This window comes from Manis javanica, chromosome 10, assembly GCF_040802235.1.
Source record: "Manis javanica isolate MJ-LG chromosome 10, MJ_LKY, whole genome shotgun sequence".
Taxonomy (NCBI): Eukaryota; Metazoa; Chordata; class Mammalia; order Pholidota; family Manidae; genus Manis; species Manis javanica.
Genome location: NC_133165.1, coordinates 14,199,867 through 14,225,847, shown reverse-complemented (window position 1 = coordinate 14,225,847; position 25,981 = coordinate 14,199,867). Strand labels below are relative to the sequence as shown.

Here is a 25,981-nt window from a genome sequence, read left to right as displayed (position 1 = left end):
AGTGTATAACAATTAGTCTGAAATGCAGAAGTACAGTGCAAACAAAGTTTCCAAAGGGCTTTAAATACATCTGTCTTGACTGAAATTTCACAGATGGAATTTCCAGGTATCCATATGGCATCTTGGGATGGATGTGAGGAAACAGTTTCTTGCTCAGAAATCGATTGCTGTGTAACCTTGAATAAATACTTAAATGATATTTTACTTCATATATTTCCATTTATAAATTACATTTTGAATTCTGTTTCCATGAAATATAGATGAAATAAATGTACATCAGTACAGTTAATTGAGCCATTTTTTAGGAAGGATTAAAAGTATATTTTTTACTATTTCAATATCTGATCCCGAAGCAGTTGATCTGATTTCCATAGTATGGAAGTGAACCTCAGATTTGTCATCTGCAGGAGGTCCCAAAATGAAACTTTGAAGCTAGTTCTCAAATTCTTTAATAGCTTCTTTTAAAGTGGCAAACAATAATTTTGTAATCACAATTCTACACATAGATTCCATCCAGTCAAATTGTAAATATATGTTAATAATTCAAATATATTTATCCCTATCACACTGTGCATAAATTCTTAATGTTTCCCAGTTTCAGTAATTGTTGGGACCGCAAACTTTTAAAGTATTTCAATTAACAGCAAAGAACAATTATTTCCTTTTACACTAGATTAGTGGCTTCTGATTTCTAGAACAGTATATACTCCATTATTGCTAAAACCTCTACGAACACCAAAGAGTTGTCATCATGACTTATGTGGATGGCTCACTTACTAGGCCACTAAGGTAAAAACATTCTTATCAAATCAAGAAATCTGGATAAGCTATTAGAGCTGGTGATAGATATCCTGAAAGAATATATCAATGTTCAGAATTGTGAATTACTGTAATTGATATTGCAGAATACATCCCAAAACCTTTTTAAAGAGCAAGGCATTGGTTGCTGTGAATTACAAGCTCTCTTCTATGATTCAAAACTGAAATTTGTTATTAGGTTCTTAATAAAGTATAGCAAAAATAAATTTGCTGAAATGGGGGTAAGAATCTAATGGATGAATTTCACAGTAGTTTTTCACTTTTTACTAAAGGAAGCAGTTTTTGTGAATGTTTATAATTTAAGATGAAAGATTAATACTTCACCAAATTATATATATAGATTAGGAAAAAAAAAAACCAAAATACTCTTCTTAATATGCAAGCATAAAATGCAAGTCACACAGATATGCTGTTTTTTTTTAAAGGAATTCAAATTTCAATCTACATTTCAAAAAGCATGAAAAATAACCTTCAAAACCTACAGCCCCATTAATTAACTCAAGCAGAACTTCCAAAAGACTTTTTCCTAAGGATGGCAAGAGGGAGTAGATGGTATTAAAGATCCTCTTGACTTTCTCCACTGCTGTGAACAAATAATTGGAGGTTTACTCAGACATACATCCAAAAAACTCAACATTTTTCAACCCAAGCCAGCTCCTTTTAATAGTTTCTCTATTTCTTTTATATTAATTATATATATATATCATATAAAATAACATATAATAAAATATTAATGAAATTATATATACATAGTAACAGACCAAATACAGGAGGCTTTTATAGAAGTTTGGGGGAGGAGAAATAGGGTAAGTTTTCTATAACGACAAGATCACGAACTACCTCTGTTTCATATTAGGAAAGCAAGATCTCTCAAGAAGTCTCAATAGACTGGTTGAGGCTGGTTTTATCTGGATTAAGTAAGCACTGAGCTGCTTGGAGTGTTTGTATGTTGCCCATTGTAGGATTATACCACCCAAGTATAATTTGGGATTACATCAGCTCTGCTTTGTGTGTGATTTCCCCAACTGGGGATTATGGTATTGGCTGCCTCTGATGTGTGTGTGCTGTGCTGGAGAGGTCCAAGTTCACAGTCCTTTCTTATGAATAGATATCCCTCTGTTGCCAGGCAGCTGCATCTGGAGAGGTCTCTCCCTGTGCACTAGGTGAAGCACTAGGAGAAACCTCAGCCTGCACGTGAGTTCTTGACCCTGAAAGAGAAAGAATTCTAGAGAAGGTCAGAAGAATGTAGGTAAAGAAGGAATTCATTAGAGCAAGAGCAGCAGGAATGGCAGCTGCCTTGCAGGCAGCAGAGAACAGGATAGAGTGAGATTATGTTCTGAGAACTTCCCAAAGAAAGGAGGTTTTCAGGCAAGCGACTAAGAGCAGATGGCACAGCTGCAGTTGCGTCCAGGTCATCCAGGTGATAGAAACATGCAGTTTCAAATCTGAGCACTTAGCTCTTTCCTACTTATTAGGAGCAAAGTGGAGACAGAGTGAAGACTTGAAATAAAATGAAATAGCTCAGAGACAGACTGCAACAATCTGAGCGGTGAGAAAGCTTTATTTAAAGGTAGGCACTTAAAGAAAGGAAAGTGCAGATGTCCTCAGAGAGGAGGCATACTGGAAGTTTGGGGACTCTGTCTTTTAAGACTTTCAAGAATGGGGCAAAGAGCAGAGGGGAGGTTGTTGGGCATAGGCTTGACTCGTGGTCTCAAGATGCTTTTCTCTGGTGAGAGACACTGTGTCTCCTCCTCTATTATCAATCTTCCAGCTAATTTTGCTAAATAAACAAACAAAAGTGATTTATTTATCCTGTTCTTCAGCAAGATAGTGGTTACCTCAAGCAGTGGGGACATACCAGTTAAGACTGCCTGCCCTGCCTGAAGGTAGGCTGTTGGGCTATTTCTGATTACCAGAGATTATGTTAGGAATTTTACTTCTCAACTCTGCTTTTAAAAAATGGAATCTTAGCCTTACAATGGGGTCCCTGCTGTTCTTAACTAGACTATTTATATCTCAGCATTTTTCATCACAGACAGAAAAAGTTAATTATGATGCTTGTCCCATGTCCCTGCCCCACCTCACCTCTATCCCGTAGGAGAAAGTTGACCATAGGGCGTTTAGTCTACTCTTGCACAGAATCATCATTTGAGTGTCACTGTATACATCAGAGATTCAACTATAGAGCTGGTTCACTGACATAACAATTTTCTGAAACCTATATAACCGTACAATATTAATGTAAAGACAACCACAGGTAGAAGTCAAATGAATGAATCCTTCCAACCAGTGATGAACTTTTCTTGATGGATGAAATATTGCTTTGCCATATCTAATAGATTCTGTACAATATGCAAAGCTTGACAATAGGTAGGTGAACTTACTAAGACTAATGAGTTAGCAGGGAACACCCAATAAGCTCTAGTTCCACAAACCAAATATAGGGAGAAAGAAGTTACTAAAAAGTCAGCCCTTTAGAAACTGGCACTAATGTCCTTTCAGGTTATTCCCTCCTATCATTTTTATATTATTTTTCATCCCTTGAACATTACCGAAAGTGGCATGTGTTTGTGATGCCCATTCTCAATAGTTTCCAGCCACTGAAACTGAGTTATCAATTTTAAAGCCTGTGTCCACTCAGACCCCATGACCTGTGTGGTTTTTGATCAGGTAAACTGGGCCTCAGAACTACAGGAAGGGTTTCACAAACCTCACGTGAACTATGGTTACTGGGGACCAAAGCAATCACACACGCCTGTGCATAATAACGGGAATTACAAGGGACTGGTAGCATGGAGGTGTTCCCTGTATGAAAATAGAAGTTCCCATATACCAAACCATTTTTACACGTATGCCATTACAAATGCATGGGTTACTGTAACCTTGTGTTTCTGAATATACTAAGAACTGAATATGATTGAAGTCAACTATGCTGATAGAAAATAATATCATGATATTTGCAATAAAGGACTAAATACCAGAACAGTAGTTACAAAAAAAGAAAGAATTTTATTTTTAAAAAAATTCATTCTGGAATGTCTCGTTTTGTCAATCTCAGGCTTGAACTAGATATCCATTGTCATTTCCTTGGTTTGGAGTTCTTGGACAGTCTTCAATCTTCCAACAAGGAGATTTATTTTAGCCTCAGTTTAAGGTCTCCTATGAGTGAGCGAACATCCACTGATTTGGGTTGGTAGTTTGCACTGTGACACATGAGCCCATTTAAGGACTAGGAATGTTCCAGTAATTGTGGTAAAGCACTTTCATGTTGGTATGTGGAATGGGTTGAACTGTGTTCCCTAAAAAAGATATATTGGAGTCCTAATCTCCAGGACCTCAGCATGTGACCTCATTTGGAGATAGAGCTTTGTAGAGGTAATCAAGTTAAAATGAGATAATTAAAGATGAGTCCTAATACAACATATAATATAATATAATAAAAGTCCTTAGAAACAGGAATTTTGGGCTCAGAAAGATGCACACAGGGAGGGCACCGTGTGGACTGGCGTTACGCTGCCATAAACCACGGAATTACCAGAGCAGGAAAAGACACTTGGAACATCTCTTTCCCTAGAAAAGCATGGCCCTTCTGACATTTTGACTTCAGACTTCTGGCCCCTATCCCTGCGATGGCCAATTCTGTCTTTCAGAAGGCTGCCTAATTGCTGTCCATCAACCATGGCCAGCTTAAATTGAGACAACTATCCACCTGAATGTTTGAAGAGAAACAATCAACTAAGAATCTCATATGGTAGGGATGGCAGAGACTGCTCATTTAGCACGTAGCACTGCAGGGGAATGTTGCTGGCTTTGTCTGACTATGTGCTTCTCCCTTAGTAACCATTGTTTCCTTGTGAGTTTTTAATAGTGTCCACTAAGTCATTGTTATGTTTCCCACTATTAGTCAAAACAATTGAAGTCATAAGTCCTTTAGGGTTCATAACATTTTCAAACCATGAACAATTCTTAAAGCCTATCTACTGTCTTTGGTCTTTTGCCACAATAGGCTTCAGTCTGAGGTATTAATTCTGCTCTGGGAAGATCAAATACTATGTAATAGAGCTGCTTTAATGGTTACATTTCAGAAGACACAATAAGATGTCTTTGTCATTTTAAAAATAAAATCCATCTATACTATATTAATTATCAAGTGTGGGGAAGTGGATGGAGTTAAAATGGATGGAGTTGAAAGGTACAAACTTTCAGTTATAATGTTAGTCATGGGGATGCAATGTGCAGCATGATAACTATAGGTAATGCCATGTTACATATTTGAAAGTTACTGAGAGTAAATCTTAGAAATTCTTATCACAAGAAAAAAATTCTGTAGCTATGTATGGTGATGGATGTTAACTAGACTTACTGTGTTGATCATTTCACAATATACACAAATATTGAATCATGATGTTATACACCTGAAATGAATATAATGTTGTATGTCAATTATAACTCAATTAAAAGAATAAGATTGACCAAAAGGGTGTCTGAGATCACATTGGGGCGTGCATTCCTGAATTATTGCTACAGCCATGTTAAGAGGGAATCAAGTTCCAGGAGTATGTCTGAGTTATATTAACTGGTGGTATGTAAATAAGGAGATAAAAAGGGTTTTTTGAGTATTGCCTAAACATAACAAAGATTGCACAGCAGGGGTAAACCACAGGTAATGAGAAGCAAAGACCATATTGGCAGAAGGTTCACCCAGTTTGGCAGGTGCTGGTGGGTCTTAAAAGCCTAAAAAGTATGCTTCTATCACCAAGACAAGGGACAAAGAGGCAAAGCAGTACCTGCTACGATGATATTCCTGCTGCGTGACCTTGGCCCGCATCAGCAGAGGCCATCAAGGAGGCCCGGCATGCGTTCTGTACCTTTGCTGAAGCCCTCCACCACTCTCACCTGCCATTCTGCTGGTTTGTTGAGGCCTTTTACTAACGGCCCAATACTGCACCCTGCCTCTGTAGAAAAAAAACAACTTTCTATTGACAAAGCTACTGTAAACTTCACGTCAAAATCTGGCGTCCCTTAAGGCTTAAAGCATCTTGCCCAAACCGCAGCAATTAAAAGCCTACTGTACGTTTATAAAAACGCAATTAAGTCTAGTATAAGCTTCTACAAACTGCCAAGATCAAAACTCCCCATGTGCACATTGAAGTCTAGGTCTGAAACCACAAGCTTTGGCCACCCAAAACTTCTCCACTGTGTATTATGTCCCATCAAATTTTATTTACTTCTCGATGTACTGACTCATGAAAGCCCAATTTGGAGTTTGAGCCATTATATTCCCCGTCTTCCCCCTGCTCTGCCTCCATTCCTATCCCTCTCCCACCCTTCACATACAGCCTTTTCTTTAGTTTTCAGTGTAAGAACAGTAATTAAGCCTCCACACACTGTGGAGACCGGGAAGGTCCTCTCCCAAACTTATGTAGGTAAGTCACAACCTCCCTGAGGGGAACACGCACAAACAGTAAGGAGCCCGAGGGTGCGGGCTGAGGGCGCCCCTCCACGTGGAAGGAAACATTGCCATGGATAGGAAGTGATAGCCCCCTCAGTAATGATCACCTATCTTTTTAACTATGCTTAAGACTTTAACATAAACTTTTAAATACATTCCCAACTTTCTTCTTTTTGTAATTTTCTTCTCAACCTTTACGGATTTTCTCACGTGCCATCTCATCCATGAAACTTTCCCTGATGTCTTCAACCAGATGAAACCTCTGAAGACTGAGGCCTTGGTCCACCACTTTGTAGAATGTGGTCTGAGGATCCCAACACAACCACAGGGGATGCTTGTTGAAATGGGTTGCTATTGAACCCATCAATCCTGTTCAAAACTCAGGGCAGCGCCCTGAATGTGCACTGAAAGCAGCTCTGCGGGAGGGTCTCTGGTGCAATAGTCTGAGCCTTCTGCTTGTACCTGATCACTGACCGCTTCTTGTCCTATGTTATTTGGTGTCTACTGCCCTTTAAGTTCCTTGGAAGAAATTATTTTTTTTTTAAAGAGTAATTTCTTAACATGGACCTCACATATATAGCAGCTGTTCCACAAGTTAATATGAACTTTACTGCTTATTCATACATCAGTAGTTAATCCTCTTCCCATGGAAAGTAGATCTCTTTCCATGTTTTCTCCTATCCTGACAGTCTCTAAAGAAAAACATGTGAAATCATAAAGCAATTAACTGAAATAATTTACTCTGCTTCACAATGTACTGCCTTCACCAACAGAGCCAAATTTAGACTGAGTTGGTTGTTTTAACGCAATTTAAAAATGTATTGCAAATTTCTTAGCACTATTTTTCTATGCAATAAAGTCCTTTTCTTTATTAAGTTGCGCTTCCTCAGCATTGCTTATCAGACTTTTAAGTTCAATGATCAGTTCAGTGCAAAAGGCTCCCTAAATCAGGCCACATCATTACCATTATATAACTCTTACACAGTGCTTTACAAATACTATAGTTCTTTTTGTTTATAAGGAGTCAAGCCTTTCTCCTTGGCTGAGACGCAAGTGAACAGGAGAGCAGCCATATTCCAGCACTTCCCCAGGGCTCACAGAGGTACCAACAGAGACCCCACTGGTGCCCGGTGATGATGTTTGCACAGTGGGATGCACAGGGTCTGGAAAGCTTGATTCTTCCTGTGACACTGCTGGGTTTCCATTATCATTCACAAGATCTTACACTAACAAGCATGTACTTCCACTTACAGGAATGATCTTAAGTATCAGACTCTGAATTCTTACACCAAACTCTACTTTATAAAGACCACACTGTAATCTGGTGGGGGCAGAAGGCAGTTCCAGCTACCTGGTAGCTGCTCTCAAATTCCTAGAAAGCCTATCCCTCTAGAGCATGTGCTGAATTTAAAATAAAAGGGGAGTCAATCTCCTTCATCATTAAAATGAATTTTAATAACATAATAATTGATTACTAAATTTAAACATTTCATTGAAATGATTCATTGAAAGCTGTGTTCTTTTAAAAATATATTTCATCTGAATTTCATATGGTACAAAAGTATTAGATACTTAAACCTGTCATTCCAATTGAAGGTTCTTTCAGTTTTTTAGGCCAACTATCCTTGAGGCAAATAAAACACAAATCATATTATGTAGAACTTATGTAGAAAATTTTCTTTTACAAGAACAAAAATATTTGGACATTTTATATGCAGTATAACTTAGCAACATGTTTGTGTTGACAAGTTTAGTTAATTGTTAGAAGGTATAGTACATATACAAAATTACTCAACAGACAGCAGCTATTTTAACCGATGATTAAAGACATGTCTGATTTAATTTTTTTCTTGTATTTTTTTAAGAAGATACTCCATTTGTAAATTCAAGTTTGGTTGGCCCTTTTTAGTCTTTTTACTCAATATTTTGAAAACTTCCATTTTCTTCTTTTTGTAGAGCCTTTGGGCTTCTTCTCTCTCTTGTTTTCTCTTCTCAAATTCCTGAAATAATCGACATATGTAACCTTCATTAGTAACAAACAGTAGATGTACTTCAGTAATTGTGTTGAAATAGCTGTCATCCTGCAAACACTCTAGGTTTGTCTTATATTTTGTAAAATGTAAGGTGTTATCCTTAACTGAAATAGTGCATCCTCTTTGCCTTTATGTTAACATTTAATTATTTGTATACAAATAAAATGAGAGCACACCGCTTCCAACAGTGGCAGATATCAGATGGTTGATTAGAGAAAAAAACAAGCTCTGAAACAAAGGTCCAGTATGTCCGTGGAGAAACGCGACTGCTTCATCCCAGTCTGCCATCAGTTGAAGAATAATTGTAAGGATTTCAGAGGGTAAACTTCCAGATTTCTTAATTATACAAATTCTAAAGCTAAACCATGAAAGAAATATGTCAGTGACATCTCTGGGGTATTTTTGACTGATTGATGTGCTATCCTTTATTTAAAGTAATAGATTAATACAGCTTCCATACACAAAATAAGAACTAACCACAGATTAAACAAAATAATTTTGTTGAAGCTGTGTATAATTTTGTTCTAACTCATTGAAAATAGCTATTATAATTTTGGATTTCTGAATAATAGTGTAACTTTATGCTAAATTAATCTAACAGGTTTTTTAATAGGCAAGACCTACTCTTGAGAGAATAAAGAAATATTTTATTCTAACACCTTTTTCTGGCTTTACTTGCTTCAATGTAAAATTCCTAAAATCGTTTATATTTTTCTTATGTCAGTTCTCAAATTTTATTATACATAAGAATTTTATTGAGACATTTGCTAAAAGTGTAAGTTCTTGGTCCATACTTTTGTAAACATTGTCCCAGGTGCTCGTATTATTAATCTAAGAGCAGTATCTTTAAAATCTTACTCCTGAACTACCAATATCACCTCTCCAGGAATCTGGACATTTTGAAATTTTCCAGCTCTGCTCAGACCATTCACTTATTCAACAATATTCATAGAGGACGTACTATGTGCCCCATACTAAGAAGCATAGCTTACATACACATACAAGAAAATTAAGAGAAAATGATCTTAGTTATTTTAAAAGTAAACTTTACTTGTTTCTTAGCAGCACGCTTAGCTTGTATCTGTTCATATTCTTCCTGTGCTTTTTGATTCGATGTTTTCTTTTTCTTTTTCTTTGGAACAGTAATGGAGCTTAATAAGACAAAGACAAAAAAAAAATCACAAGGATGAAAAATGACATAACCAAAAACCATTACACAATTATGTCAAATATAGCACTTCATAGTAAAATCTCACTAATGCAAATACAGGGGGGAAGGGAGGTTGAAAGAAGACAGAAATCTCATTAGTAAAATGTCCAAATAACATACTAAATATATAACTTTCAAAACATAATTAAAAAGTGGTTGAATGTTATTTCTCCAAAAGACCATTAGAGCATATTTCAAGCAGGGAAAATGCAGAAAGTTTTGACAAGATTCTAATATATACATATGTATATAAAAGTAAGTCAGAACAAAATACAGGAAACTGGTGTATGAATGGTAGAAATGAGACTGAAAAGGGCATTAAGTTGAAGGAGATGTGGGGGTTGTGGGTATATCTGAAATTTAATCCTACAGTTCCCTGACCAGTTCGTCTCTATTCCAGTTCATCTGCTTAGTTCTGAAGGACCACACCTAAGGGACTAGCCCCTATTTAGAACTGTTCTATCTTGAAGTACTTCTCACTCTTGCCTAAGCTAATTCTCAATCACCCAGGCCCAGATTCCATCCATTTCCTCAGGGTATCTGATTCTGTAATAATCTCCCTTCTCCCAGTCACTCAACTTTTCTCTATACCAACTCCAAGTCCAATTTAACTTTAGCAGCTCCCTTCTTAAAGTAATCAAATATGCAAATTACTCATCAACACTCTACATCTCTCTGTTACTTGTCTCTCACTCCCTGTCTTTTCAGTCAGACACCCAGAAGGAACAGCAGAGAGACAGCAATGGTCACTGCCAGTGCACTCCTTGCCTCTCCTCAGTCTGACTCGCTCTCACCTCTCCAGTGAAACTGCCCAAGCCTAGACAGTGCGGACATTCTAGCCAAACAGGGTCATCCAGTCAACGGGTACTGAATATTCAGTCTCATTTAACTGACCATTCACTGCTTCTGAAAATGCCACTTCCTTAGTCTCGGTGACATTCTCCTCCCCTAGAGCTCTTTTTCTTCCTTGCTCCTGGTTTTTCCCCAAGTGTTTTTCTTTTCTTGGTCTCTGTATCTGGGCAGTCATGTCCATGCCCATGACTTCAGATGCCACATGTATGTAAGACCAGAGACTTAACCAGGATGATCTACTGAAAATCTCTCAAAGTCACCAATGATTGCCCAGATCACAAGTCACGAATCCATAAACCTGTTCTTGGTCCTGTTTAACTTGGGCTTCATAGTATTTGACAGTTGACCAATCCCTACTTCGCACAACTTTCCTCTGCTGCTTGGCTGTCACTGGATCCCCCTCTCCAATTTTTGACAATTCTATTTAACTTCTAAAGCAACTTTTTCCTGCTTTTACCTCAAAAGAAGTAATCTTTAGGAATATTATTTTTACCTTTGTGTCTTGTCTCAAGATCTAACACTCTTCACTTGTCTTATTACTAGGAATGCCTCAAATCTACACTCCTATTGCTACTCACTTGCCAGAGATTTATAGCCGTTATTCAATGATATGATGGACAAGTGTACCAAACACTGAATTTTCAGTGTCTCTGTCTTTACTCCTGAATGCACTTTTTTCTAGGGTCTTATTTCCCGTTACTTTTACCACAAATAGTTCACAACTTTGAAGTACAGAATTTCAGTGAAACAAAAAGTTATCGTATGTAACAACTAGCTGCTCTGCAAGTTTAGATTTAAGTACAGTTTTTTTTTAATTGAAGTATGTGCAGAGAATGCTTTGTAAGTTTGCTTTTATAAAACTGAAGTTTTATGGAGATGTGTCATTTGCTTTTTAATTGCAAACCAGTCTATGTCCTATGGAAAAAATTCTGTTAATAGTATTAATAATAGTAGTAGTACTAGGTAACATTCATGTACCATTTCCTATGTACCATACATCTTTTTAAGTACCTCATGTAAATGATAAATGAACTCATTCAGTCTTCATAACATCACAAGATAGGTCGGTAGTACCATAGAGTTTACGTGGAGTTGTGTAACATGGCAGCTCTGAATCACATACTTACTATCACTTTTTTCACTGTAGAGAACAGGATATTGGGCACCAACATGTTAAGTCCAGCTCTGGAGTCCATGATAATATCTCTCAAAAATTAGTTATTTAAACACATATTAATGTTTCTAAAGCATATATATATATATATATTAGTAACAGGAGTTAATCACGGTCCAAGTTAAATGTACTTGGGAGGCTGAAAGCAAAACCTAGATCTCCTAATTCCTATTCCATTACTTCTTCCATTAAGCTCAACTAGCCTAATTCACTCATGTAAGATAAAAAGAAAGCCTCCATGAAAATATTTTCACACGATTACACTGTGAACTTCTAAAACGCTTCAAGTAAGAAAGTTTAAAATTCCTACATAAACTGTCCTATAATCTTTTTCATAAAACACTACTTACACCTAAAATAAAAGATTTCAAAAGATGATAGACAATACATACTTTTCTTTTGTGCTACACTGTTCTTCTGACTGAGGCTGCTCAACACTACAGTGTTCTTCACACAAAGCCTGGACAACACTACATTGCTCTTCTAGCAAAGGCTGGTGAACTTTCCGAGGTTGCTTCCTGAGTCTTTCCTCTTCAGCTAAATAGAGATGCTTCAGATGATCAGGGTAGTGATCCGTGAACTGTGACTCTTGTGAGGTTTGAGCCTTCTTTCCTCTCCACTGCAATTTCCTGTAATTGTGCTGAATCTTTAGTTTTCTTTGAAACGCAAAGCCTTGTCCTAGTGAAGAATAACAGTCATAAATTACTTTCTCATAAAATTGCACAATAAATGTAGCTGGTTAATTTAAAATGAAAAACTTTTTCTATCACCGTATCCAGAAGCTAGAACTACCTTATGTTTTACTTTTAAAGGTTCAAGGAAACAAGTTTAATCTAACGTAATCAACAGCATGTAAGTCTTCTGCAAAATGACCAGGCTAACATTTGTCCTGCAGGCACTCAAATAAGAATCTTAAAGAAGGAAAAATGCAGTGTTGCGCAACACCAATTTATTGTATTCACATATCAAAACCAATTGCTTAATTCGTCTAAAACACTCACTCTAGGTCTTCAGTACGTACAGAAGAAAATCACCCTCGCATCTATTACTCTACCTTAGTGAATAGGACTAACTTTCGAAAGTAATTCTGCTCAAAAGAGAGATGGTGTACGACTTTCTCAACACCTAGAAATTATCAGAGGACTGAACTTAAATTTTATACATTCCAAATGGGAAGTGAGGGAACTTAAAAGACAGCAAGACAAAAATAGAAAACTAAAGAGAAGAGCAAGATCAGCTTCTGGGGTATTTGTCATCAGAAAGGGACTGGGGCAGTTTATTTCCAGCCCCGTCCTGCTCTCCACCCTTCAGTGCAATACAGCACAAACGGTCCTTACGGTTTCTCGGAAAAAATGTAAGAAGGGCTCTGATCAAGAATGGGGCTAAATCCGGGACGGTATTTAAAGATTTAGCTGGCAACCCTACCTCGTCTTCCCATCCACAGGTCTGAGAATCCTGCGGGCTTAGGAACGCTTTCCTCAGTTCCGAGTAGAGCCTGTCGGGTCCCTAACTCCTTCCCCGCTGGGGCAAGCCGCGTATCCGAAGAATTTCGCATGCTTGAGTACTTGTTAGAGGCTGTCTTCTTACATACCTTCGCGGACGCTCCCCACGAAGGCCTGCGGATGGTTAAGTCGCCACGTCCTCTGCTTCACATTCTTATTCCTGAATCCGACCGAAGAAACCCTTTCACCGCTCGTCCGCGAACTCCCCATCGGGGGCCACCTCGTTGCCGGCCTCACCGGCGCCATGTCCGACCAACTGCGTCGCTAAAACATCACGACGGACGCGGCCAAAGTACGTCATCTCGTAGAAGCAACCGAACACCCTACTGACGTTCAGCTCGGAGTTCTACTTATTCGGCCTATGCTACTTGCGACCAAGTCCGCGCTTTGCGGCCGCATTTGCGCCACCTACAGCCTGGGAGGGTGAGCGTCATGGCGGCTTCCGGCCCACTCCCAGTGACCCAGGACCTGTCCACGTTGCGTGCCACGCTGCAGGGGCTGCTGCGGTTCCTGAGGGAAGCCCTGTCCATTTCCAATGCACATACGGTGGACTTCTACACAGAGTCCGTGTGGGAGCAACTGGTCGACTTGCCGCCAGACGTGGTGCTGGCGACGCTGAAGCGGTCCGCGTCGGAGGCGGAGGCGCCGCCGTCTGATGGGCGCCTCCTGCTGGAAACCAAGAGAGGATCAGGTGAACGGCGGGCGGGCGGGGCCGGGGCTGGGGTGGGGCTGGTGGGCGGATCTTCTCCCCGGAGAAGCGTCTCCGAGGCACAGATGGGGCGGAAGCGGGGCGGAAGCAGGTGCGCGGCGGGGCGGGCAGAGGCCGGCGCCGGTGCCGAGGCAGGGAACGGTCTTTCCGCGTCTCTCTTGGGTCCTTGGGTGCTTGTGTATTTCTACAGTTTAAGAGAGTAAGAAGCAGAGCAGGGGCGTTTCTTTAATTAATAATTCACCAGTGTTTGTATGACCGGAGGGAAACAAGGGGAACTGCGCTTACAGATCACATGTGGAACACGGCAGAAGATACGTAACACTTAACGAAATACGTCATGATGATTTCAAATGAGGGTAATGGCCAGGAGAAAATAAGTCAATTATGACAGCGGTTGCGTAGAGAAGCTGCTTTCGCCTCGGTGTTCAGGAGCGTGACAGGGCGCCAGGCGGCAGTGAGCCACGGAGGGATTTCAGGCCTCCAATACGAGGCCTATTGTTTGTATCAAGGATGAGCATTTTTTTTGCTCTTTGGCAGGATTTGTGTCTTACTAAGGCTTACATTACATAGCTGCTATGTACAGTATAATTAAGCAGTTGTTATATTTTAGAGTCAGATAGGATACGAATTCCAGTTCCATCACAACTAGCTGTGTAACCTTGACGAAATTCATTCATTCAGCTAATGTTTACTGAGTGTCTACTATGCGCTAGCTCTCTTCCAAGAGCTAGGAAAAGAGCAGTAAATAAAACAAGCAAAAATGCCGTCCTTTATTTTGCTTGCATTCTGGAGGGAAGAGGTAGACAATTTTTTTAAAAGTGCTACAGAGAAAAATCAAATGGAAAAGGGAGGAATAGACAGGGGAAGTGTAGGAGAAAGTATGTTTGCAATTTTAAATACGCTGTTCCAACAAGACTTCATGTAGATAGATGACTGGGAAAAAAAAAACCTCAGGAGAAAATGAGTCATGAAGCTATCTGGAGGGGGAGCATTTGAGATAAGGAGAGCAGGGAGTGCAAAGGCCTGAGGTGGGAGCCTGCACAGTGTGTTTAAGGAGCAGCGGGAGCCTGGAATGGATTTCCATCTGAGACTCAAAAGAAGTATGGCTTTCTGTTGGTTCTATAGGAGGAGTTACAAATAAACACAATTCCCAGAGCTGTACTGAGTTCATGCACAGTGTGTGAAAGTACACTAACAGATGTTTGGCACAATCATTTTGGTGTTTTATGAGACAAAGTTGTTTTTTGGAAATCCTTAGTGCAGCCATTTCAGTAAAATGACCAGGGGGAACTTGGTCAAGGTTCTGAAAGCCTCTTCTCTATTCATCTATAAAGGACTGGAGAAAATAATCTTAATTGTCTGAAATAAAAAGGCAAGATATTGAAAATACCTATATTTCAAAGGCACACATTATGTGTGTTATGGATTGGATTATGTTCCCCCAAAGTTCATAACTTGAAGTCATATTCCCAATGTGACTGTATTTGGAGGTAAGGCCTTTAAGGAGGTAATTAAGGTTAAACAGATCATAAGGGTAGAGCCCCAATTTAATAGGAAGAGGAAAAGACACTGAGGAAAACCATGTGAGGACAGTTGAAGGTAGCCACCCACAAGTCAAATATGGGGGTTTCACCAGGAACCAGCTCTGCTGGCACCTTCATCTGAGATTTCCAGTTCCCCAAAATTGTGAGAAAATAAATTTCTGTTGTTAACAAGCCACCCTGCCCGTGCTGTTTTGTTATGGCAGCCCCAGCAAACTAATGCAGTGCAGATGGCCTGGGTTCAAGTCCTGATTCCATGCTTATTAGCTTTGTTAACTTGGGCTTCAACTCTTTGTGCTCCAGTTCCTCATCTATAAAACAGAGATGATCATAGTATCGACTTTGATGGGCACTATGAAAGTTACATGAGTTAGTAATGTGGAAAGGTGAAGAATAATGCCTAACAAATAGCACACATAACCCATTCATTCGTTTTCTGAGAACCTTCTATGTACCAGACTCTTTTCCTAGGCTCTACAGTTATGATATTGCGCACGACAAAATCTCTGCCCCCATGGAGTTTATGTTTCAGTGAGGGTAGATGCATAGTGAAGTGTGTGTATACAGATATGTAAGTGAATGATACCAGGGGGCAGTAAACACGGTGAGTGTGATGACTAGGAAGGAAATGCTGTTTTAGGTGGGGTGATGAGGGAAGTGTTTTCCAACAACAGAATTCAAACAGATTGAAGAAAGTGAGGGAGGCAGTCATGCAGCCAGCCGAGGGGAGACAGTGTCTGTCTGAGTGAAGGGGAGGTGCCCAAGCTGGAGCGTGCTGGGTGGGGTTGGAAGCGCACTGGAAAGGTCCAGACGAGACTGTAAGAGATGGTAAGAGGTAAGGTTTGAGAGGTGGCCTGGGGCAGCTTCACATAGTGCTTGTAGATGATGCCGAGGGCTTGGTTTCTACTGAGTGACATGGAGAGTGCCCAGGATTTTGTGTGGAGGTGGTATGTGATGGATGTTTCAAAGGGATGAGTCTGGTAGAATGTGTGAAGAGGCTATCGGAAGGTGAGGATGGAAAGAGGAAGACATGATAGGAGACTAATAAAATGGTCCAGGGAAACTTCAGGTAATGACCTCTTCAAGAGGTGAGGTAATGTCTTAAGCAGATAGCAATGATAAACACTGGCAAGATTATTTAAAAAAAAATTACTAGAAGGCTCTGGAAGATGACCAAAGGTGGATAAGAAGAATTTACTGTAGAAAGATTCTACTGATTGAGTAGGAATTGGGAGTTAATGGCCTTTTTTCTGGGGTTCCTGCAAACAACCTAGATCTGTCCGTGGAAAACTACATCCCTACCAGCTCAAGGTGGTGATGACGAAGTTCAGAAATCACAGCAGATAGAAATTTAAGAGGTACATTCTGGAAGCATGAGAGCCACTAAAATCTGAGTATAATATCTGCCTACATTCCTGGATGACCTCTAACCTATACATGCATGGGAGGTTCCAGAGAGTCAAAAACAGAGGTAAAACTAGGGGCATGGTGAACCTTTGAAAGAGCTCTTGGCGACATTTGCAAATTTGGGGCACCTCTGACAGAGTGTGTTCCCCAAGTGCACATCGCGTGGGTGGCAAATATCAGAAGCTTGATTGAATTCATGTATCTAAGGGCAGAATTCAGAATGTATTTAGGCAGAGCAAGTGGAAATTGAGGCTGGGGAGCCTTGGAAACAAAGGTAATAACAGTGAGGGTGAGCCCCACAATCTGACTATAACATTTATCCAAATCTGCTAAACTATACAAGTTCAGGGATACCATCAGGGGGCAGGCTGGTACCTCAGCCACTGAGTGGAGACTTCACTGCTGCACTCTAAACAGGAGATCGATTTCACTTTAAGTCCAGGCAAGTTAATTTCTTAGTAGAACAATAACAAAATCTTTAGTGAAACAAAATAGATGCGCTACAAGAAATGATCCCCATCTGTTTGTATTTTAATTACTAGTAGTTTAAAAACAAGGTGTGCAAAGAAACAGGTAAGCGTGACTCCTAGACAGGAAACTGATTCCAAATGAGCCCTGATGCTGGGTTTAAGTAGTTATGGTCAAACAATTAAAGCAAAGTATGACCCAGGGGGGAAAAACATGAGTTAATAGGAGCTGATCCTGACTAGGCTCAGATGTTTGATTTAAGTGGCAATTGTAAATATGTTCAAAGAATGAAAAGAAAATATACTTTAAGAATTAAAGGAACATACAGTATTAGTATTTAATTCTATGCCCTACCTTATAATTCTTCTAACTGGAAACATACTCATTGATATATGGTTATGTTAATGTTACATATTATCTATTGCTCATAACAAATGACTTGAAACTGCACCATCTCATACCGTTTCTGTGGGTTAGGAATTTAGGGGCGGATTGGCTGAGTGGATCTGTTTTGGGGTCTCATGAGGTCACTGACAAGATGTTGGCTGAGGCAGCGGCGGTTAAGGCTCGATGGAGGCTGGAGGATCTGCCACACTCTCTCTCTCACGCCCATAGTGGCTGGCTGTTGCTCCTGAAGGCATGAAGCCACCGTTCTCTCCACGTGGACTTCTCCGTGGGGCTGCTTGCATGGGACTCATCTGTGTTTGCACAATGCTCGTGTTTTTGTCTGTGCTCGGGCATGATTACGGAGGTATCTGACCTGGTATTGGAGTGCTGTGAAATCTTTCATGTTCAGTAGGGAAGACTGTGGCCTGGGTGTTAGTACCCGGCCAGGTATGAGTTGACATCTGCCTATCACAGCTGATACTGTTGGTTTTTCCTTTTTTTCAAAAATATACTTTTACCTATTTTGCAGAGTTGTACTAAAAATTAAAGATGATGTAATATGTAGCACCTAACGTAGGACTGAGAGTATAGCATGGGTGCAGAAAACCAACCGCGGCTGCTGAATGATGACGGAGGGTTATGGTGATGATGGTTGTGGTGGTGATGAGGTAACTAGGTCTTTTCGTGAAAGAAATAAATGAGGAACTTCTGGAAATGTATGTGTCCTTGTAACAACCTGTATTTTCTGCCATATTAACAAACGTCACACCGTTAACGTCATCTATTAACTTGTCTGTAGATGCAACTAGGTCATAATCTCCCTAAAAACAAACGTACAGAGCTTGCCTTTTTCACTGTTGTATTCTCGGCACCTTGAACGGCTTCCGGCATATAGATTAGTAAAGCAAGTGATTCGTAAAGAATTAAGTGAAGTGTAGATTTATAAAGAGGGTTACCAAAGCTGTCCTTTGTGAGACTGCAGGAAAAAACCCGTAGAGATAGCTTCTGTATAATTTCTTGTAACTTTGTTAAGAGTCAATCGTGGCAAACCTGTTCAGCTCTCAGGAAGTCCAGTTTGTGTGCCTGCAAAGCTGCCCTTGGTGACGCTGCCAAAGCCCGGGGATGGTCTGACTCCGCCCCAGCCTCCAGGACCTCTCCTGACTCTCTCCTTTCGGCTTCTCGAGGCCCTAGACCACTTCTCCTGTTTCTTATTATTGTCAGTTAGATGATGCTTACCAGACTTGAATGCTGAGTAAATATTTAGAATTGGTTCTTTTTGGTGAGCATCTGCGTGATTCATTTACTGCCACTTTAATTGAACAACATCATGCCTGTGATAGATTATTACGTAGTTGAGCTTTCTCTTCGGTTACTTTGATTGCATCTTAATGAAATTTCTTCTTGGCCATCCTCAGGAGTGTTTGTCGTTGGTGGTGAGGTGGTGACTGCGGTGCGTTGAAATTGTGCACACGTTGAATTCGTACACGTGAAGCCAGAAAGCACGTTGGAAACAAACTGAGAACAGCAGAGAAATAATTAGTGTCTCGTACTCTGTTGTCTTTTAACTTTTATCCATTTATTTTCCTTATGTATTTTCCTGGACTCTGTTTTCCATTTTTCAGTTTTTCTGGGTCCTTTTAGGAGACTTCAAGTGCAGAAGTAATACCATACCACAACAGGATAGTGGCAAGTGACAGTCCTATTTCTAGGTTGCTCCTGTAATTTTAAATAAGGGACAGCAACAATGCAAATAAACCTGGGAACTCAGGAAAATGTATCATCCTACTTTGTTTTTTTGATATGTAGAAAGTGCTGTCTGATTGTTCCTCTTAGATGAGACCATCTAAAAAACTTGATTTTATAACCTAGTTTTTAATGGTATCCCCCAAGTTTTGATTACTTTTTAATGGTATCCCCAACTTTTGATCTTTCAGTTATTAAGAAGTTCAGTAAAACAAAGTTCATGAAGAATACAACTATCTATGTCATTTTTCTCCTCATTCTACTTAAATTATACTTATGTTTAGCCAATCGGAATGAATTTGAGTGCCTTCTGTTTGTTTAGATGTTCATTTTCTGTTGTTGTTTGTTTAAGTTATGTCAAATCATTACCCTTTCCCTGGAAGGTTACAGTTATGGTAACCTATCCTCATGTTTATCATTATTTAGATTCTTTCCCAGGTTAACAAAAAAACCCTCCTTTCCTACATGGCCTCTTGATTGCTGGGCTCTGTGTTTATCTTTGATTTTTAACCTCATCACCTCGGTAGTTAAAGAGCTCCTCTGTAAGTGCCATTAACATTCTTCCTGTTACTCAGATTCACAATCTCCCAGCCCTTCCTCCTCCATCTATTCACTGCTTCCCATTCCCATAGTGAATAGTTCAGTCACCTCCTTTTTTAATCTTGTAACAGGATTTTAGCAATAACTTTGAGCTGTTATTCTTGCCTTCATACTCTTATGTTTCAGTTGCTTCTCCATTCAGGCTGCTCTCCAGTCGGCTTCCACAATCATAGTTCTGGTTGGTTCTTTTGTGCTCAGAAGCCAGCAGGAGGTCTCCGCTCCCTACAACATGAAGTTCTTCACCTCTGTCCTCATCTGCTGTCTCCTCTCCAGCTGGAAATGGAGATGAGTATGAGCAGATAGGAGGGGACGGGAAGAAGATGGGTTCTGTGGCCATTGCATAGAGTTCTGAATTCTGACTCTGAGACTTTAGTGCTACATAATCTTTTGTGAATTAGTTTAGCTTTAGAGCCTCAGTTTCCTCATCTGAAAAGTGAGAATCATAATTCCTGGCTGAAAGGGCTGTGTATGAGTAAATGAGATACATGTTAAAGCCTAGGACATAAGTGAATAGGCATGTAATAAGCATTAGCCATCTTTTCTATTTCTGCTTCCGTCAAATAGAGGCCAAAGAGGCCCAGAGTCAGAAGACGTGGTTCTAATCCATCTCTAACTCTGATTAGCTGTGTATCTTACACAGGACATGTAACTGTATGCCTTAGTTTCCTCATCTGAGAAGCAACTGCTAGGGTGTTCATCAATAATTGAGGTGTAAAAATAGCTGCCCCCAGCCCCTGTGTCTTATCAATATGTCTTGCATGACTTACAAGTGTTTATATATATATTTTTTAGACAACATTTCAATTTTGAAATATTTAACACACACATAGACAAATCTAGAATTGTAACTTCTCTTGGAGACACAATGTCTGGCTGTTTTGTTGCATTATCTCTGTGTGGTAAATAACTCCCTATATAGGGGTGTGTTCTCATCCCTTAGCTAGCTTCCTGATCTGAAATAATTTTCCTGGCCCCCAAAAGTACTAGAGATTATGGCTCTCAGTTTGTGGGCTTCAGCCAGTTTTCGTTGTGCCCCCTGAAAATGAATCCAGGAGTTTGTTACTCCAAATCAACTTTAATGAAGATGGCTGAAATAATTTTATGTCAGTTCTCAATATTTAGGACATGTCTTCAGGCAGAGCTGAAGGGAGGGCGCATGGGGATTGTTAGAGCATTATCAGGAACTCTGTTGGTTTCTCCCCCGACCCATATACCTTATACTTGTTCCCTCGATGTGCCATGTCGTGTCTCCCCGATTTTGTTCCTGCCATCCTCTTTTCCCCACCCCAACTATTAGTGAACATCCGTTTATTTCTCTTCTGTCAAAGCCAAGGTCAAACTATATTAAATTAATAACGAACTAGTCACTCTCTGTTCAGTCCCACCTTTATTAGATCACACAGCATGTGTGTCACAGGGGTTTTCCTGAGACTCTCCTGGTGTGTGAGTTCTGGGGTCCAGCAGACAGGGAAGCCACATGGTTGGCTCTCCGTGTCTGTGTGTGTTGAACTTAATAAGGCTAAGTACAGAGTTAACGGGCATTCCAGTAGGTAGAGCAGTGCCAGCAAACAGGTGAAGGTGGGAACCTGTGAAACATACATGGCAACAGTGAGGAACATAGAGCATAGTATTCATAACATTTTACATAGGTAAAAATAAAGTAAAAAAAAATACTGCAGTCAAATTCAGTGGGACCCTGTGTAAGATCCTTTGGCCAGTCTAGAGATGAAGGACAGGCCTGGGGCAAGACAGGGACAGTGAACATGCAAAGGAAGTGACAGTTTGAATTGTACAGAGAAAATCGATAGTTCTTGGTGACTGATACTTATATTGGGTTTAGAGAAATGGAGAAATCAAAGATAATTCCAAGATTCTGATTGTGGGAATGTTTTGAAGATTATAATGATACCATTAGCAAAATCAGGAAAATCAAGAGAGGGAGCTATTTGGGGCAATAATGTATTCAGTTTTGGGTATACTGTGTTTAAAGTCACCTAACTAAAGAGATGTCAGGATTCACCTTCATTGCCCCCTTACCATTCACTTGCTGCCATAAGTTTTTAGAAGTAGTTCATATGTCTTATTTGAGTAATGTACATTATCACTGCTCTGGGCTATAGGAACCGGAAGTAATTGAAATGAATTTACCCCCGCAGATAATTGAGAGCAAGGAATAGGCAGTCCTTGAACTCCTCTTGTATGACCTATGACCTGTGGGGGTTCAGTGTTCTTCAAAAGTGCTTTTCAAACTTTATAAATTTTTTATTTAGCTTCTAGCTCTGTGACAGTGTTTTTTTTAATCCAAACTCAGTTTATTTCATTTTCCAAACAAGATTTTCATCATTCTTTATATTTGAAATCTAATATGTCCAGCTGTGTCTATTTCAATTGTTGTATTGCTTTCGTGTTGTATTTTTTTTTCCATTTCTCCACGACGCAATTCTGGTTTTCCCTCCTGGCATGGCAAGCTGTTCCTCATTTATTGTTTTATTCTTCTCTATATTTCTTAAGATTTTTTATGCTATTTTAGTGAGAACTGAAGTAATCTGCCTTGACAACTATTTTTTTTTATTTAAAAAGCAACAATGTTTTTATAATTTATTCATAATTTCACCACAGATGGCTCTGTATCTGTCAGCAGTTATTTCTTCAAGATTATTATTCTTAATTAACTGCTCTTGGCTTCTGTTGATTATGAAAGTGTTACCAAACACAGTGAATCTATCCTTTTTTCTGCAACACCTGTACTTACAAACCTTTAATGCTGTTTAATGTTTTATAATCTTTTCTACCAAAGACAGGTTTAGAGGTATCATTCCAGTATTAAATTATCTTGAAATAATTCCCTTTTGAGGAGGAGGGTCATTTTTAATCTCACAAGCTTTAACAGTACAGTTTATTTATATTTCTGTTTGTTCTTTTCAATCTTTCTTTTTTTCCAGTTCACCGAAGTATCTGTATTTCTTTTAAGTTAATTTTTTTAGTCAAGAAAGAAAATATTTTATGTGGTTTGTTCTTCTTCGGGATCAAGTGGGTGTATATGTCATTTAGGATATCTCTGGGAATATGCAAACACAATTTATTAAAACCATTTTCTATTCTTAACATATATTTTGTCAAATGGAACAGACTTGTATGTTTTGGTACCTTAAATTATTTGTATTTTTTTACTAAGTGAGAGTTACCTAAAACACTCAGCCTTGTAACTTAAACCAATACAAATATAGGATCTATTTGATAATAAAAATACTGGAGAGGAAAGGATTATCTTTTCAAAGTTAAATTAACTTTAGAAATATGAAATTTATGTTCAGAATAGTGAAAAAAAGAATAAGAATAATCCTAGGTTGTTTTGGTAGTCACAGTTAATTTTCATGTTGTGAACATTTAAAATGGTCTCTAGAAGCCAGAGGAAAAATACCTGGTTGAATTGTTTGTCATAATATTAACATTGGGCAAAACAAAAGGTGAAAAAAGAGTAAAAGATGGTTATTCTTGGCCTCTTAGGTCACACATCCCATTGTTTATTCTCTTGTATCAAGTTTTTTTTTTAACTTACCAGATCAGTTTCTAAATTGCTGTTTCTTTGTATATTCTTCTTTTCCTTCAAATAAAACTATGAAAAGAGCCTATTAGAGTTAAAATGCTGTAGTGATGTTTTTTCCATTATTATTTTTAGTATTTTCTTAAATAACTTCAATGTGAAAATGCTTTCAAAATGGTTATGTGTATTTTATACATTCAATGTGAGTTAATATTAGCACAATAAGACATACATGCCAATTCTTTGTTAGTTTTATTTTTTCTAAGAACATGGTTTACATGTTGGAATTACATGTTTTTGCATTTCATTTGCAACCAGAAATTGCCCTAATGTGGGCTGGGCAGAAAGTTTTGTAGCATGTAATTGGGTGATACAAATCGATTTTAAAAAGCAACAGTATATATTCTGTTTTCCTCTTTACATAGATGATAGGATTATGGATGTATTCAAACTCATAAAATTTAACACATCCCACCTATAATTTTCATGGTTCAGTAAGACAGACTTTAACTTTTGGTTGGAGTCTACTAAGCAAGTATAAAAGATTGAAGTCTAAAGTCAGTGATTGTGGAAGCCACAGCCTTACAATGTGTAATTAAATTTGCATTGAATCTAAGTAAATTTCCTTTTTAGAAAACATGTTCATTTAAACTCAGCCAACACTTATGGAGCATTGTGCTATGGAGTTTGATCAATAATCACCTATGGAACTGTTGCAGTAATACTGGTGGAGAGTTGAGAGTTGAACCTCGGCAATGACAGTGGAGAGGGGTATCCCAAATGAAAGACATTAAGAGTGGTGAGTGGCTGGGTTGTGGATTGAGGGCACAAGGAGCATTTAGGGTAACGTGAAGGTTTTTAACTTCAGCACTCAGTGAGCAATGACACTATTAAACAAGATGGGAAATAGGACGCAAGCATGAGAACAATACAGCTCAGTTTTGCACCTTTTGAATTGGAGACGTCTATAGGATATTCATGTAGAAATGAATACAAAACATTTGTATGTCCTTGTGAAGATGTTACTGAGAGGGCGCTGTTGTTTTCTTCCTGAAGTTCGGGGCCATGGGACAACTGTACGCTGTGTGATAATAGCAGTAGTGGCTTTGCTTTGACCCCTGTAACACAGGTAAAACTTAAAACTTAGCACCTAATTGCATTTTATCTTACATAACATTCAAAATGTTCTGTCACTCATCTCACCTTGTGACTCTAAACGTTAGAGCTGAGGTGATGTTTCGTGCCGTTGTAACAGGCTCAGTGGTGCCGTTGACACCCTTCTGGGACCTCAGTGGTCACGACCCGCACGGAGGCCCAGGGTTTGTATCTCCCGGTGAGGCTGGTGATGCTGTGGTAGTAAGTGTGCCATGGGGCTGCTGTCGTTCATTCTCGCATCCGTTCACTCCCTGCTAACTGCACAGGGACCGCTGTGTCTACGGTATTCTTAGTTTAAAGTGGGCATGAGGCAGTTGGGTTGCTTTGTTTCTGGAAGTAGATACCATGATAAAATCTTACCACAAAACCTTTTCATTTCCTTTCCAGAGACATAGTTGTTTTAAATATATAAAAATTACTTATTTGATTTCTTGAAACCTTACCTTCACTTCTGCTAGACAGGAAGGTGTTAAGAGCAGCAAAAAAAGTGAAAGAATTAAGAAGGTAAACAAATTCAGTATGAACTATCTTAAGATACTACCATGCATTGCTCACTCCCGCAGGGAATTCTCGCTAGACCTGTGCTGACAGATCTGCCCAGCAGTTTTGTTAACCGCTGTCTTGCCTGTTTTCATTTGTTGCCCACTGAACTTAGAGCTGTGGCAAGCTAATTGATTGAATGTGGGAATTAAGAGCAAGGTCTACCTTGCCCCTTGGTGTCTGTGTGAAGCAGGCTAAGCTGCAAGGTTCTCTATGTCTCCATTTCTTGCTCTGTAAGTGGGGAGAAGAGCACCACGTCACCACCTCGTAAGACTGTTCTATTAAAGGTACACTGTTTAGCACAGTAGCTGGCATATGGTATTAGGCAATAAACATTAGCAATAATATTGTAGAGTTATTGTGAATCTTAACAGTACTCTGTTATCCTGGAAATGCTGGGTAACTTTCCAGGAAAATAACACTTATTTTTGAAATTTCATTTTTACTTATTAAATGTAAATATGTATTTGTTGAGTGTTCCTATTTTACTTTTAGTTTTGAAACATTGTTTCTCTGTCTTGAGATTTTTCACAATCCAAGATGTGTATGTAACTTTTCTATCTTTCCTTGGACATTGATTTCTGCTGTTATAAAAGGAGATATCCTGACTTCATACTTACTGCAAATAACTTCTCCCCTGCCTTTTTTGTTCCCCTCACTCTATCACGCCCAGTTAACCTTTAAGAAACCCCTTGGGATAGTGTGCAGGGTGCACAAAACGAGAGAGTAAAAAGACAAAGCCTTCAATATTCCAGTAGGGGGAGATATTGCCAAAATAATCAAGCCACATGATATGCAGGTGCATTGGGCAGCACATTTAAAAACAAAGCTTTCTCTGTGTAAAA

At 39.2% G+C, this 25,981-nt stretch overlaps 2 protein-coding genes across 10 annotated transcripts in view; one reads left to right on the top strand and one right to left on the bottom strand.

The window, feature by feature from the left end:
* Window positions 1–7,703: 7,703 nt before the first annotated feature.
* CCDC59 (coiled-coil domain containing 59) lies at window positions 7,704–13,293 on the bottom strand. 2 transcript variants are annotated; one of them, XM_017675146.3, is made up of 4 exons: window positions 13,132–13,293; window positions 11,933–12,218; window positions 9,356–9,455; window positions 7,704–8,271 (listed from the first exon to the last, which is right to left on the bottom strand). In XM_017675146.3, the coding sequence occupies exons 1-4, from the start codon at window positions 13,286–13,288 to the stop codon at window positions 8,110–8,112; spliced, it is 705 nt and encodes a 234-aa protein (XP_017530635.1). In that variant the 5' UTR covers window positions 13,289–13,293; the 3' UTR covers window positions 7,704–8,109. The 2 variants fall into 2 exon arrangements, with proteins under 2 accessions (XP_017530635.1, XP_073070885.1); XM_073214784.1 differs by lacking the exon at window positions 13,132–13,293 and adding an exon at window positions 12,966–13,125.
* A 181-nt stretch (window positions 13,294–13,474) lies between these two features.
* The window catches only part of METTL25 (methyltransferase like 25), a 92,742-nt gene continuing 80,235 nt past the window's right edge, over window positions 13,475–25,981 (top strand). For 6 of the 8 annotated variants that reach the window (XR_012121981.1, XR_012121984.1, XR_012121983.1 and 3 more), the window contains exon 1: window positions 13,475–13,733. Coding sequence is in view for 4 of the 8 variants with exons in the window: in XM_037010636.2 (XP_036866531.2) it covers window positions 13,475–13,733 (259 nt within the window). In the remaining 4 variants the exon portion in view is untranslated. Of the gene's footprint in view, window positions 13,734–13,859; window positions 14,108–24,074; window positions 24,241–25,981 lie in introns of those variants that run through there. The other 2 variants (XM_073214783.1, XM_037010638.2) reach the window with 2 other exon arrangements.